We start from the raw sequence: 14357 nt of genomic DNA, 5'->3' as shown, positions 1-14357 counted from the left end.
CCCAGATCTGTGGGGTGACTGAAGAGTGGCCTCATCCCTCAGTAACACCCCAGGGGTTGTGTGGTGAGTAAGGGCTTTAGTAAAGGCTGGCCATGAGTCCCTGCTGGGTGTTGCTGGGGTGTCAGTAGGAGCCTGGTTTGGCTCCTTGGCTGGAGTGTGGGGCTGCTCTGGTGCTGCTGGCAGAGGGAAAGCAGAAACACTTCAGATGGATCAGCATGGATACAACAGGAAGGAAAAAGCTTGGTGGGACACAGGAGAACCTTGCAGAACTGTGATGCACGGCCTCTATCCAAAGAACTGTTGGGCAGCCTTGTGCTCCTAAGACTAAGTGTAAAGCAAAACTCATTTTCTGGGTGTGCTTTAATGCTGTCCCACGTGGCTGCTGGTGCTCACTGTTTTTCCTTGCTCACAGTGCCTCTGAGTGCCATGGGGGAGCCCAGCATGGACCCAGCCATTGCTGCTGACAGCACTGCACAGCAGGACTCTCTCTTCAGCATGACAGACGTGTTCCTCATCTCCCTCATCACTGGACTTTTTACCTACTGGTTCTTCTTCCGCAAGAAAAAGGAGGAAGTGCCTGAGCTCCCCAAAATGCAGACAGTGTAAGTAACAACTCTCAGCCTGTATGGCTCTAGTGGAGCTTTTCTCTCTTGCTTGTGGGGGGTTCTGGGAGGCTCAGCTGGATTGTGGGAGGTCGGTGAGGGGGCGTTTCTGTGCCCTCAGCTGCTCACAGTGCAGAAATCCCGGTGGAAGAGCCAGGCTGCAGTTCTGCCTTACCCCACCGTGTGGCCCAAATTGGGAATTAACCTTTCCCAAGCAAGGCAGGAAAGCCTCTGGCTGTACTTCAGAACTCTAAAGGATTTAATTCTCGGTATTTTCTGATAAAAGTCACACTTAGGTAAATCTGTAGAAAGGTTGCTTGCTCTTAAACAGGTTTCCTGATGGAGATTTTATCTATCCTTGGCTGTGAAGGAAAGAAATAGTTCCAGGCATGTGCTGCTTTGCAGCTCCTGTAAATCATGATTGGCTTTGATACCAGGTTACTCCTGGAGTGGGAGACTGGATTTGGAGAGGGAGAGCTTTGTTCCACCCTGTCTCCTGCAAAGGGCTTGGGGCCAGGAATGAGCCACACAGGTGGAGATCTGGATGTATTTCATTCCTTGTCTCAGTCACATTCCAAACGTAACATCAGTTTTCTGCTGGATTTTTAACTCATTCTTTGTTTCTGGAGGTTGGAAAGTAGATTTTCTGGCTGGGAGGGGTTTAAAGGGCAGCAGTGTCCCTGGCTGTGCTCCCTTGTGCAGATGGGTGCACACATGGCTGGCAGCAGCCCAGCTGCCTGTGCCAGCCCAGCCTTCCCTTGGGAATGTGTCCTGTTGGATTGCTGGGGTGCTTTCCCTGCCAGCCAGGGCTGTGTGTGTCAGTGCACGTGGTTGCCTCTGGAGATTGTAAGAATGGCTCTGCTGCAGTGAGAGCTGGGCTGGCTGGGGAAAGGGCACTATCCATCTGAAATTGGATCCTGCCATGGCACAGCCTGGGCTCCCGTGCTCCCCATCCTTGTGACTGATTCCACCTACAGCCCATCATGTGCAGCTCTTCCAGAGGCTGTGGTGACCTTGCAGAGAAGCTTTGACTTCTGGTTGTATGTTACCACCTTGTTCTGCTGCAGGGCCTCAGCACATGGGCTTCCATCCCAGCCTGGCTGCAGATTCTGGCTCTGAGCTGCCTCACAGGCACTTTGTTTTCCTCTCTGGGGTCTGTGCTGCCTTCTCTGTCCCTGTGAGCAGTGAGGGAGCAACTGTTCCTTGTGAGAGATGTGGAACAGCAGCACCTCCTGTTGCTGATAACCAGAGAGGTGAGGTTGTTCAGCAAGTTGTCTGACACAGCTGCACTTTGGGAAAGTGTCAGCCAGGCAGATGCAGAGTGAGAAGAGGCTGTGGATGATTTTTTCCCTGTACCCTGCTTTGGTCATTGTATCAAGTTGGTCCCAGGGCAGTGTGGCCCTAAAAACCAAGGCTGTGGCTGGTGGCACATCCATCCTTCAGGACAGAGACAGTGACTTCCTTCAGCTTTTGCAGTGGGATTTTATGGGATGCCTGGAACTGGGAGGAAAATGAGTGGGAAAACAAACTTGGTCAGCCTTGGGTTTCCTTCCCTCCTGTAATCCTTCAGTCTGGGGTGGAGTTTCCTTTCTGATGAACAAGCAAATCAGGATCCCACTGTCAGCCTGCCTGTGGCTGGCTGGATGTGGGGGGGCAGGGAAGCTGTCCCAGGCCCTTGAAGGCAGAGGGGCCTCAGTGGGGCTGTCTCCGTCTGGAGTGGAGAGCCTTGACCTTTAGAGGGGTTGCATTTCTTCAGCTCGTTCTCTGCAGCTCTGCCAAAGTGTCCTGAACTGCTTTATCTGATGGCATTGGATGATGGGTTCTGTTGTGTCACTTTGGCCCCCCACTTCAGCCTCAGAGCACTGGAGGATGAAGGTGCTGAATAACAAATCAGACACATCCCAATGGCTGCTGCTTTAGCAATGTGTTTGCAATGCTGAAGAGTGCAAGGAGAGTCTCTGACCTAAACACAGCATCCAGCACCTCGGTGCCCTTCTGGGGTTTTGGGAGCAGCACACCTTCATAAAACCATGTCAGCTCAGCAGGGTCTGCAAAGAAAATGCCACTGTTGTTACTGCCCTTGATTGTGGAAGAGCAGAAGTGAGGTTGAGATGCCCTGTTCTGGGCTGAGTTCTCTCTGTGTGGCCTGGGAATCATTATGATCTTGCCCCACAATGCATCTTCACTTCAGCCACAGCTCAGAGAGGGATCAGGCTGCTGATCTCCACCCTTCAGCCAAGTGGAGCTGTTTTCCTGCCCGAAGTGCCCACAGAAGGGACAGATCCCAGCACATGCAGTGTTTCCTGCATGTGAGGTGTCCTGTACCTGTGACGTGTAACACGTGTGTGTGGGCTAGGCTGGGATCCCACTGACTGAGCACTGCTTGTGTTTTGACCATTTTCAGACTTAATTAAAACCACCAGAGCAGCCCTCCCTGCAGCCTGCTCTGCAGATGTCGTTAGGGAGAGCAGCTCTGGATCCCCAGCAGCCAGGGCCACCGTGCTTCCTCACAGGGCCATTGCTGGGGAATGCAGGAATTTATTTTTGCTCTTTGGCTGCTCCTCCTCTGCAAGTTTCTCAATCACAGATTTCTTTCCCTTCTCCTGTCCCCACTCTGCAGACAGTCATCCTCGGGAGATGCTGGTGGGACAGCCATTGGTATGCTGAGTGTCACCCTCTCCCTTCTCCCCCCCTCTTTAACATTGTTTGGGACAGAAACTGGCTTATCTCTATTCTGCAGCTATGCAGAAATCCATTCCCTGGTACTTGCAGGGCTTCCTGTGGCAGGAATTGCTCCAAGTCCTCAGCCTGATTAGCTCTCTGCTGCCTGTGTGTGTGAGAGAGACCATCTCTAATTTAATTTAATAGGATCCTGAGGAAAACAAACTCCTTTGAGCTGCCTCCGTAATGGCACTGCCATAGTTACCCGAAGCGTTGCTCACGCAGTGTCTGGAATCGTTTCATTCAGCTACAGCATCAAGCTTTTTTTTTTTTTCTTTTTTTTTTTTTCTTTTTTTTTTTTCTTTTTTATAGAAGAATATATAAAAGCAGCTGTGATATAAACAGTTTCCAAGGGAACGGGGCTGGGGGAGGGCTTTGTGTCCCGTTCCCTGCTCCGTGCGGATGGGAGAGGGACGTGTGCTGCGGAGGATCCTGGGAGGTTTCATTCTCCACTCCTAATTCCTTTCTGCCACTGCTGCCAGATGTTGCAGTTTCTCAGGACTGAGCAGATCCACTCAGTAACTTCCAAAGCCCCACCACGAGGATCGGAGTGGACGGCACCACTCCTGCTATGACCTGTGCCGGGACCTTTTGTGCCGGCTCTCTTCTCCTCAACAAAAGGCTGATGCTTGGTTTTAACCCCCGGGAGGAGCAGAATGGAAAGGCCTGTGTGCCTGTGGCTCCAGAGCTAAGTTAGATCCGTCCCCCCACAGCTCCCTTTGCAGACACAGCTGCCCTGGACTCTTTGTCTGCCTCCTCCCTGCCCTGCCATGGGCTGTGTGTACTCAGCCCCGCGGGAAGAGCCGGCCGTGGCCAGGTGAGTTACTCTGCCTGATGGGCTGCTGGGGTCCTTCAGCTCCAAAGCTGGGTGGAGTGGGTGCCTCCTCCCTCTGCAGCAGGAGGAGAAGGAAGGGAAGAGGCTCTGCTTGGAAGCAGGCTGCTCCGGAGGAGACCCTGCTGTCGGTGCTCGGTTTCTGTGCAGCTTCCAGGCTGTGTCCTCACTTCTGGATGTATCTGTGCTTTCGGCAGGAAAGCCACAGGAGCTTTCTGAAGGAGAGGTGTTCAGCTGAGACAGGCTTTGGTATTCTTGCTGAGCTGTTGGAAGCTTCCTCCCCTGTCCTTTCTTTCTCCTGAAACCAAAGTGACTGAGAGCCCTGGGAGTCGTTTGTGCTGTGGGCTCTCACCAAGGGTGGGGGAGCTGTACAAGTTACAGACTCACTCTGACAATGGGGTTAATCCCCTTCTCTCACCCAGTGCTTCTTCGAGTGCTTGTAGCTGCTACCTTGAGCTGTCTGAGCTGTAAGAGCAGTCCTTGCTGAGGACAAATTTTCTCTTCCAAGTTTCCCTGGCAGAGCAGTGGAAATGTGTGTAGTTTCTGCCTTCGGTGCCTGTGTGTTTTCGTTGCTCAGATTTTCAGGCCACCCTGATGAAGCAATTTCAGGGAGTTGTGTAGCCTTTTTTCCAAAGCCAGGCTCATTATTTCTTCTGTATCTGAGCCACAGCCTGTTCTCCAGCACTCACTTCAGTGCAGCATTGCTTCCTTTGAAAACGGACGAGCTCCATGTGCTGCTCCCTTTTCTCTTCCAAAGGGAGCTTGTTGAAAGGATCTAAAAACTTTTCTTTTTCTTCTCCTTTAAAAGCATTTTGTTTAGTAGTTAAACCAACAGTTGTTTTAATTAGATCTCATTTACAGAGGGCAGGAATTTAAGAAGTTTACCAAGAAGATAAAAACTAAGTGAGAGCTGTGTCTTGAGAGCTCTCCCGAGCCCCTGTCCTGGCTGAAGCATGGGCAGGGCTGAGGCTGCTCCCTTAAGATATTTGTGATATCCCAGTTCCCAACAGGGGACAAATGACAACATGGGGAGACTGTTAACTGCTGAGAGAGCCAAGCAGGGGTGTGAAGCAGCTCTCCTGGGAGCACGGCTGCCTGGGGGAGCATTTTGGGGTTGGCTCTGCTTGTCCTTTGTGTGTGCTTTGTCTTTTGTATGAGACTGTTGGTGCTCAGAGCTGTCAGGCCCAGTTGTGGAGCTCCTTGATCCCTTTGGGTAGCAAGGGGTGCTGGAAGGGATGTTTTAGGAGTGTCCCCCCACCCTGCTGCTCTGCGTGTGTGCTCTCCGCAAATGCCTCAGCACATCCGCAGGATCACTCCCTGTGGGCTACAGAGTTGAGGAAACTGTTAGCAAGCTCTTCACATTCTCACATGGGCTGGAGCCAAAACCATTTGCTTTTTGCCTGGAGGCTTCTCTCTTCCCACAGGAGACCCGGCCTTGCATTCTTCCATTGTGGAATGGGAACGGGTCCCACGTTCCTGTTCCCTGCTACCAGAGTTGGGGGGAGGACAGCAGGGGAGCTTCTGTCCTGGCCTGCTCTGAAAAGCTCCCAGCACCTAATCTGACTGTAGTTATGGTCACCTCTGCTTGTGAGGCTCTCAGGGTCCCCAGGGCTGGGCTGTTTTCACTCTATGAAAATGCAAAATTTGCTAAGGGATAGCAAAGCTCTGCTGGCTTCCCCCCCCTAACAGGGCAGCCACAGCAGTGTGAATCCCCACCTCCATGGCTCTGCTGGAGTTTGTCTTACTTCCAAGCTAGGGAAAGCCACATCTATACAATAATGCAAATGTTCTGTGCAGGAAATCCATCCTGGGAATGGGAATGAGCACAGAGTGAGCTCCACAGGACCTTGGCTGGCAGTGGTGGCCTTGCTGGGAGCTCTGTGGCTCTGATCAGCTGCATGTGCCTGCTCCACAGGGCTCTGGGGCTCATGGCTGGCATGCTGTTTTGAGGTTGAAACAGCTGCTTTTCAGCCCTGTTTGACTTAAGGTTTGGGGGATGTGCCCTGGGGAGCATGGCTCAGGACTGATCCTGCCTGCCCACGGTGGTGTGGGAAGGAGGGAGTTTTCCATTCCCTTCTTTCAAACCATGGCTCAGCCCCTGAGACTTATCTGGAGACCTGCTCCTCTGAGATCCTTTAGCTCAGCTGTGAAACCTCTCAGAGCAGTTGATAAAGGTTTCCTAGTAGGCAGGGCTGTGTGCCTGGGCTTTTCCCATGGGAGGATTCACTGATGGGGATCAGGCAGGAGCACAGCTTTTCCCTTCTGCTCCAAGTCCCTGCTCCATGGTTGTGTGCTGAAGCCCTGTGGCTGAGCAATGGGCATCCCTGGGACCAGGTGAATAACAGTGGTCAGTGGAGCTTCACACCATTTTGGGCAGCTTTCCTGAGGTCTGGAGGCCACTTTTCTCCCACTTGAAAATGAATGTGCTCATCTGAAAAGATGTTCCTCCTGTCTTTCAGAGCAGCTCCAGTGAGAGACAGCAGCTTCATTGAGAAGATGAAGAAGACGGTAAGCTGTTTGTTCTTCCTCCAAGGGGTGCTGGGGGAGCTCATGTTCATCCCAGTTTCCTCTGGAAACTGTCAGCAGGAGGAGCTGGTTTGGATACAGACACATGGCTGCTGCAGAGAGCATCCAGAGGAAGGCTGTGTGAGCAGCCAGAAATAGCTCTTTTAGTCCATGCCTGAGAGTTGTTCTTAGAGAAGAAATTAAAGTGAAAATTCAGTGGTGGAAAAAAAATCATGTAATATGAGATCAAAGTCAGAAGGGAAATGGCAGAGACTTTGAAGTCATTGGCTGGCAGTTGTTTATCTGTGTGGTTGGTTCCCAAACTGGCTGGCTGTGCAATGGGAATTGTACACAGAGCTGTCAGCTTTTGACTCTGCTGCTCTGGACACAAGAGGAAGCAAGGGCTGGATGCATTTTCCATTCTACTTCCAAGTAGCTGGCTTGCAGTAGAGCAGGAGCTCTGGTGCTTAGGCACTTGCCCAGAGCCTTTGGCAAGTTCTGCGTTCTCATCCAGGGTGTTCCCTGTTTCCAGGAGTCACGCTGCAGCCTCGAAGTTGAGAATAAATCTGGAAAGTTTATTCTTTGCTTTGGGTTTTAGTCTGACCTGAATCTCCCCTCTGAGAGTGGCAAGAGTCGTGTTCTCATTAACAGCTCAGCCTTGAGTTTTCTGCCAAGCTCTTGGAGTCCTGCACAAGCGCACACTCCTGGTTGCCTTTAGGTCGCAGTCCAGAATTCCTGATCTCAGGCATTTCCTTTCTGCTTCATCCATGCATTTGCCAAATGACTAATCACCACTTAAAAGGGATTTTTCTTTCTCTCCAGGGCCGAAATATCGTGGTTTTCTATGGTTCCCAGACGGGCACAGCAGAGGAGTTTGCCAATCGCCTCGCCAAAGATGCCCATCGCTACGGCCTCCGGGGCATGGCAGCAGATCCAGAGGAGTATGACCTGGTAATTTAGCCCTGAACAGCCTTGGGATAGTCACAACCTTTCAGTGCCCCCTAAAAAAATCCAATGACCTTGGCCAAGGGACAGTTGTGTCATTTAGGGGAGAAAAGATCAACCTGAGAGATGCAGGTATGGGCTCCCTCCTTGCCATTCTACATTATCCTGGTCCTTTAAAGCCTTGCATGGAAAATCCCATTGCTTTTCTTTCTGGTGGAACAGAAATATTGACTTGCAGTCCAGTGAGGGCAGTTGCCTTTATTTTCTCTGCCATTTTGGGTGGGTTTGGCCTTTCCCAACCCCTTCTGTAAACACCTGGTGCTGTTTGCACGCCTACGCTGTGGGAGTAGGAGTTACCCAACAGCCACAGTGTGGGGATCCTTGAAGATTCCTTCTTTCCTCTGCCTGCAGTCGGACCTGAGTCGCCTCTCTGAGATTGACAAGTCCTTGGCAGTGTTCTGCATGGCCACCTATGGAGAGGGGGATCCCACAGATAATGCCCAGGATTTCTATGACTGGCTGCAGGAGGCTGATGCCGACCTCTCGGGTCTCCGGTTTGCAGTAAGTGGCTCCATTCCAGTTTTTGTCTTGCATTTGGGCAGGAAGGCCAAGAGCCCTCCAGAGTGGCTTGGGGAAAGGCCCAACACAATGTCTGTGCCTTGTACACCTTGTCTGGGATGAGGTCCCTGCTGTCTTCGTGCCCAGGCTTTGTGGACACCTGCAAATGTACTTCTGGAGGCTTTAAATGCAAATGTCAGAGTTTGCTCTCCACTCCTTAAATCATCAGGGTTTCCTGGTATAAACAGCCCCAAACAGCCCTGTAGGCACTGAATACAGGTTTGTAAATGAGCTACAGGCTGCTACTGCTCTTCAGAAGCTAATTGAGCAGCCTGGGGCCAGATCTTCTCCCAGGAATTAAATCACTTGGAGGAGTGTGTAGCTCTCCTCCTGTGCTGAGCTGAGTAACTGGCTGAGAAACAACCACCTCACCTAAACCTTGGCCAAATTCCTTAGGCAGCATAACATTGCAAATGAGAGTAAAATCCACTGGTGGAGATGTGAGGCTACTCTGTGTGAAGCAGTGAGCAAGGATTTATTTACTGTGTGGTTTGTGGGAGGCAAAGGCCAGCAATGGGTCTCCAGACAGTCCAGTTTCTTACTGGTGCCACAAGGAGATATGCAGGAGTTCCTGGAAGTGCATCCAGGCTCAGGGAAGGTGCTGGTGCCTCCTGACCACACACACTCAGTGGTGGATTCTTACTGGAGAGCTGATGGGGGAGCTGGGAGAGCTCTCACTGTCTTTGTTCTGCATCCTTTGTGGGCTGATACCTGGCCAGAGGATGTCAAATGGATGGGGAAAGTCCATCTCTGGCTTCTGCATGCTCATGAGTGTTCCCTTCCAGGTCTTTGGGCTGGGGAACAAAACTTATGAGCACTTCAATGCCATGGGGAAGTACGTGGACAAGAGGCTGGAGGAGCTTGGAGCGCAGCGCATCTTTGAGCTGGGGCTGGGAGATGACGATGGCAAGTGAGTGCCTTGGGCTGGTCAGAGCTGGCTGAAAGCATCTTGGAAGGGACCTTGGCAGGGAATGGGCTCCACTACCAAGCCAGAAATAAGCTCCACAGGGCTTGGTGTTGGGGTTGACATGTTTGTGAGTGCGTGTGTCCGCTGCGTCTCCCACAATCAGCTCCCTGTGCATAGGGAGTGTCCTAAGGGATCCTGTGTCTGGGAAATCCCACCTCAGCTTTAAATGCCCATGGGACAACTGGAGAAGGCTTTGCAGCCTCCTCTGCCTTTGCCCTGCTGCAGCCTGTGTGGATAAACTCACCCATCCCAGTGAAGGAGGCAGGTTAATCTCCTTGGGAGGTGTTTTATGGTGGGAGGCAGCAATTTTCCAACTCAGACAATGATATTTCCTTTTTTTTTTTTTTCCCCCACTTCTCTGTGTTCACCTGAGCACCTTGGGACATCATTACACCAACCTGTGGCTCTACCTCCAAGGTCTGCAGGGCCTTGTGGGAGGGATATGCCCTGGTGGAAGGCGCTGAGCCTGGAAAAATAAGCAGTGCCACAGTGGAATCATGATCTTTTGGGAAGGTCACCTCATGCCAGGGATGGACAAGGGAGCTGAGCGTTTTAAAGACTGAGCCTAAATAACAAAGCCTTCCTTGGCAGAGCTGGGGAAGGGTGGGGGTGTCTGGTGTAGCAGCAGTTCCCACTCAGTGCTCTGCAGATGCTTTCCTGGTGATCTGTGTTCATGTGGAGGTACCAAGGGTGCCTGGGTCTAAGGCAAATGCCTTTTCCCACAGTGATGGGAGGAGGGCATAGGGTTCTCAGGTGGCTGCTCTGGGAATGGGGCTGGGTTATTGACTCTCTATTCTGCTCTGGCTAGCCTGGAAGAAGACTTCATCACCTGGAGAGAGCAGTTCTGGCCAGCAGTGTGTGAGCACTTCGGGGTGGAGGCTACAGGAGAAGAGTCCAGGTGGGTTTGGGAGCAGCTCCTCCTGGGTGTCAGAGACTTGGCCACCTCTGGCTGCTGTTCCCTTTCCTCTGCAGTGCCTCCCCTTCCAGACTCAAGGGCATGAGTGAAGTATAGCAGTGAGTGGGGCTGTTTGGCCTGAGTCTGTCCTGGTGTGAGTCTAAGCCCATCTCTGGGTTCCTGTTCTGAGTGTGGAAGTGATGGCTCTGGTTCCTTTGGGGCTGGCTGTGCTGGTTGTGAGGCTCCAGGGAGGCTGAGGGTTCCCCTTGCTTTGGGCTTTCTGCAGTCTGCCTGCTCCCTCATGTCTTGAGAAGGACAAAGGGGTGGAATTTGCATTTGTTTTTGAGCTGCAGCAAGTCCAGCAAAGGAGATGGTGGTTCCAGCTGTACTTTGTGGGTTCCAGTTTGACTTTTTTCTCTTTTCTTTCCTTTTTTTCCCCCCAGCATCCGTCAGTATGAGCTGGTGGTGCACACAGATGTGAACATGAACAAAGTCTACACGGGGGAGATGGGCAGACTCAAGAGCTACGAGAACCAGAAGCCGTGAGTGCCAAACCCCTGGGCAGGCTGTACCTGGGGCAGCTCTTGGCTGGTGGCTCCCTTATGTTTGTAACAGCACCACTCCTGCAGCACAGCAGGTCTCTGCCCAAGAGAAATGGGCTCAGAGCTCCACTGGGACTCTGAGATTCCCCAGTTAATGAATCATTTATGGAGAGGAGATGGCTGTGGTCACATGTGCTGTTTGGCTGGGGCATCTACAGCATCTGTCATGAGCCTTTCCTTGCCTGTAGTGGCCAATGCATGATGGCTGCTGGCAGTATTGCTGTGGGGAGATGAGCTTTAAGCACTAATTCCAGCCTGAAATATTTCTTAGAGATGTGACAGTGCCTCCAATCCAGTTCTGTGTCATGTGTCCTTAATGGGACAGAAGCTGTTGGCTGCTGGGCTGTGCTGAGAAGGAAAAGGATCTGTGTTCTGTGCCAGTGTGGGGAGCAGCAGGCTCATGATCTGTTTTCTGTGCCACAGTGGGGAGCAGCAGGATCATAAGTTGTGGGGTGCAGTGTGCTTTGGAACAGGAACCAAATCATGGGAGCCTGCTCTGGAGTCAGAGGGGGCATGCCTGGGTACAAGGAGCTCCATGAGCCTGCAGAGGGAATCCCAGAGCACCTTTGTCTTTCCTTGCAGCCCGTTTGATGCCAAGAACCCCTTCCTGGCTCAGGTCACGGAGAACCGCAAGCTGAACGAGGGTGGAGAGCGACACTTGATGCACCTGGAGCTGGATATCTCCAATTCCAAAATCAGGTACTCCCCGGGGGAGACTGCTCTTCTGTTTTGTCAGGAGCAAAGAGCAAGGATGTGGCACCAGCCTCATCCAGCACTTAGAAGGGGACCTTGCTCCTTAACACTGCCCCTTTGGGCTTCTGTACCAGGTACCCCCTGTCAGGACCTGCTCCCAGCTCTTGCACTGCTTGGGCTCCATCCCATCACACATCCCTGTCCTACCTGAGCAGTCCCAGTTGAAGGAATTCTCTAGAAGTCAGTCAATAAATGAGAAGGCAGCTGAGCTGTGAGAGAAGGGAGAGCTGAGGATTACTCTTGCCAGTATGTGCCTGGTTCAGGTCTATGAGCATAGGGGGAATAAAGCCCTGTTCTTAAAACCCTCTCACTGGCTTAAATTCCTTAAATTGTTAGGAAGTCATGAATCCAGGTGGCTTAACATAACAACTGCAGAGGTTTTGAGGAGCTTTGCTCTATTCTGTTGGGAAACTGACCTGTTCTTGCTGGAACTCTGGCAGAGCTGCTGTTAATAAAAACCCTGGGAAACCATTATCCCACAATATCACTGCTGCTATCACTGCTGGCTCTATGGATCCTGGTGGTGCAGTTCTGTGCATCAGACCTCAGTGTTGTCCTGCTGCCTCTTGCACACCAGCCCCCTTGTTTTCTGGCTGAGCTGCTGGGGGTGGTCAAGAAGTGGTACAGGTGTTCCATATGCTCTCCTCCTGCTCTGTGCCAGGTATGAGTCTGGGGACCACGTGGCTGTGTACCCAGCCAACGACTCCTCCCTGGTGAACCAGATTGGTGAGATCCTGGGCACGGACCTGGACACTGTCATGTCCCTAAACAACTTGGATGGTGAGTAGGGATGACCCCTGAGGGTCTCCAGTTCTCCAGCTGTGCCATCTGTTCTTCACCCTCAAATCCTGTGGGGCACCTCCAGATGTCCCACAGCCCCTCTCAGTGTTGTGCTATTTTAGCAGGGGCTCAGAGCCTGCTTGCTGAGATCAGCTGAAGTGGGTCACTTGTCAAATGTGCTTGGTGAGCCCATTCAACAACAAATTATGTAACAGCACACTCCTAATTATGGAGCATCAGCCCACCAGAGCATCCTTCAGCAGCCCTGGAGCTCCTCAGGGCCCTGAGTGTGTGAGATGTTATTCAGTCCTGGGAGGAGGCACAGGCCTGGGGACTGAGCTGCCAGCAGGGAGCACTTGTGCTGATTCAAGGAGCTCTTCCTGGGTAGCATTCCCAGCCTCTGGCAGGAGGGGATGGCAGCTGCTGCCCATCACAGTCCTGGAGCAGCACAGCCAGACCTGAGGCAACAGATGTGCTGGCCCAGAAGCCTGAGAGAGCTCCTGGTTTCTAGAGACAAAGTGGATTTAAGGCATTGCTGGGGCCTGTGGCCCCTGTGCAGTGTCCTGTGCTGTCATTCCTGTCCCTTATGGACCTCTCAAGGCTGAACAGAATGGCTCCAGCCTTGACTGCTGGCACAGCTGTATGTGGCTGACAGAGCCTAAGGACACTTTTGAGGCCAGATCTGATGGAGGTGTGAGTGCCTAAGGCCAAATTAGCCATGGAGGGCAGCCCCCTGCTTAGCCTGGGGGTTTGCTGGACTGTGTGTGCACATCTCGGGGCAGGGAGCCCCTTAGGGAACACAGGGTGTATTTTTTGCTGCTAAACTGACAGGCAGCATCTGTGAAATACAAAATGGGCTTCTGGGAATAGAGCTGGCTGGGGAGGGAGGTGATTCAGTGTTGAGCTGGGACTCTGACCCACAGGCTGCTCTCTCCTCCATGAAACCCACTCTGCTCTGTGTCCAGCCCTCACTCTCTGTGTGTAGCAGCCGGCACAAAACCTCTCAACACAACAGCACAGGATGGGTGATTTTTAATTTTTCTTTCTCTCCCACTTCTCCAGAGGAATCCAACAAGAAGCATCCCTTCCCCTGCCCCACATCCTACCGGACAGCCCTGACCTACTACCTGGACATCACCAACCCTCCCCGCACCAACGTGCTCTACGAGCTGGCCCAGTACGCCTCGGACAGCGGCGAGCAGGAGCGCCTGCGCAAAATGGCCTCGTCTGCTGCTGAGGGCAAGGTGGGAGCACTGCCCTGCCCACCTGGGCTGGGGGATCCCCAAAAGGCACCCAGAGAGCCCAGGGGGCAAGGAGGCACTAGGGAGCATCACCTAAGTGACACCCCATTGGCTCCTTCTCCTGTTCCTATGTCTGTCCCTATGCTCCTGAGCCACTTCCTCCCATTTCCCTGATTGGCCTTTATCTTTGTACTGCCCCCAGACCAGGGTCAGTCAGCCCCCAGGCCCCTGGAGAGGAAGCTGGACTCTCCAGGCGTGTGTGCTGGAGACCTGAATGTTGTCATCTTACTGCAAAAGTTCCATACCTGCTTGGTGACTTCTCATGGGCAGCTCCTCACAGTACAGCCAACAAACTCCAGCTCCCTTCTCAACCAGCTAACCTGCTCTTTTGTAGCACTCATCTTCTTATTGAACACAGCTGTGGCTTGTTAGAGGCAGGCCTGTTCCTAATCTTTGATTAGTACAGCTGCAACTCCTCAGGGGTGAGAGTGCCTTCTGCTCTATTCTCTTACACTCTGTCCCTCCACACCTGAACATCTCACTGTGCAGCTGAATGAAAATATCTGTGGATATTATGCAAAGGCCCATTTTGCTTCTTTACCCTGGACTTTACTAGCAGCAATTCAGGCTCAAGGGAGGTGTTTGCCAGCCCTGTGGGGAGGTTATGATGCCTGTGCTCTCCTTACCTGCAGGAGCTGTACCTCAGCTGGGTGGTGGAGGCCCGCAGGAACATCCTGGCCATCCTGCAGGACATGCCCTCCCTGCGCCCCCCCATCGACCACCTGTGCGAGCTCCTGCCCCGCCTGCAGGCCCGCTACTACTCCATCGCCTCCTCCTCCAAGGTGGGTGTGCTTCCAGCAGGGAATGGGGCTGTGGAGGGACCTCTTGAGCTGCAG

General features: G+C 52.6%; 1 protein-coding gene across 5 annotated transcripts in view; it reads left to right on the top strand.

The window, feature by feature from the left end:
- Positions 1-14357, top strand: part of LOC132337463 (NADPH--cytochrome P450 reductase) — a 29916-nt gene that overhangs the window by 12070 nt on the left and 3489 nt on the right. For all 5 annotated transcript variants that reach the window (XM_059866068.1, XM_059866069.1, XM_059866067.1 and 2 more), the window contains 11 exons: positions 413-602; positions 6615-6663; positions 7483-7611; positions 8017-8166; positions 9009-9133; positions 9999-10088; positions 10529-10627; positions 11270-11386; positions 12102-12220; positions 13283-13464; positions 14154-14303. In XM_059866068.1, coding sequence (XP_059722051.1) covers positions 427-602; positions 6615-6663; positions 7483-7611; positions 8017-8166; positions 9009-9133; positions 9999-10088; positions 10529-10627; positions 11270-11386; positions 12102-12220; positions 13283-13464; positions 14154-14303 — 1386 coding nt within the window. In that variant the 5' untranslated portion in view covers positions 413-426. The remainder of the gene's footprint in view (positions 1-412; positions 603-6614; positions 6664-7482; positions 7612-8016; positions 8167-9008; positions 9134-9998; positions 10089-10528; positions 10628-11269; positions 11387-12101; positions 12221-13282; positions 13465-14153; positions 14304-14357) is intronic.

This window comes from Haemorhous mexicanus, chromosome 22 (assembly GCF_027477595.1).
Source record: "Haemorhous mexicanus isolate bHaeMex1 chromosome 22, bHaeMex1.pri, whole genome shotgun sequence".
Lineage (NCBI taxonomy): Eukaryota > Metazoa > Chordata > Aves > Passeriformes > Fringillidae > Haemorhous > Haemorhous mexicanus.
Note: the sequence above shows the minus strand (reverse complement) of the source record. Positions and strands in the feature narration are given on the sequence as shown.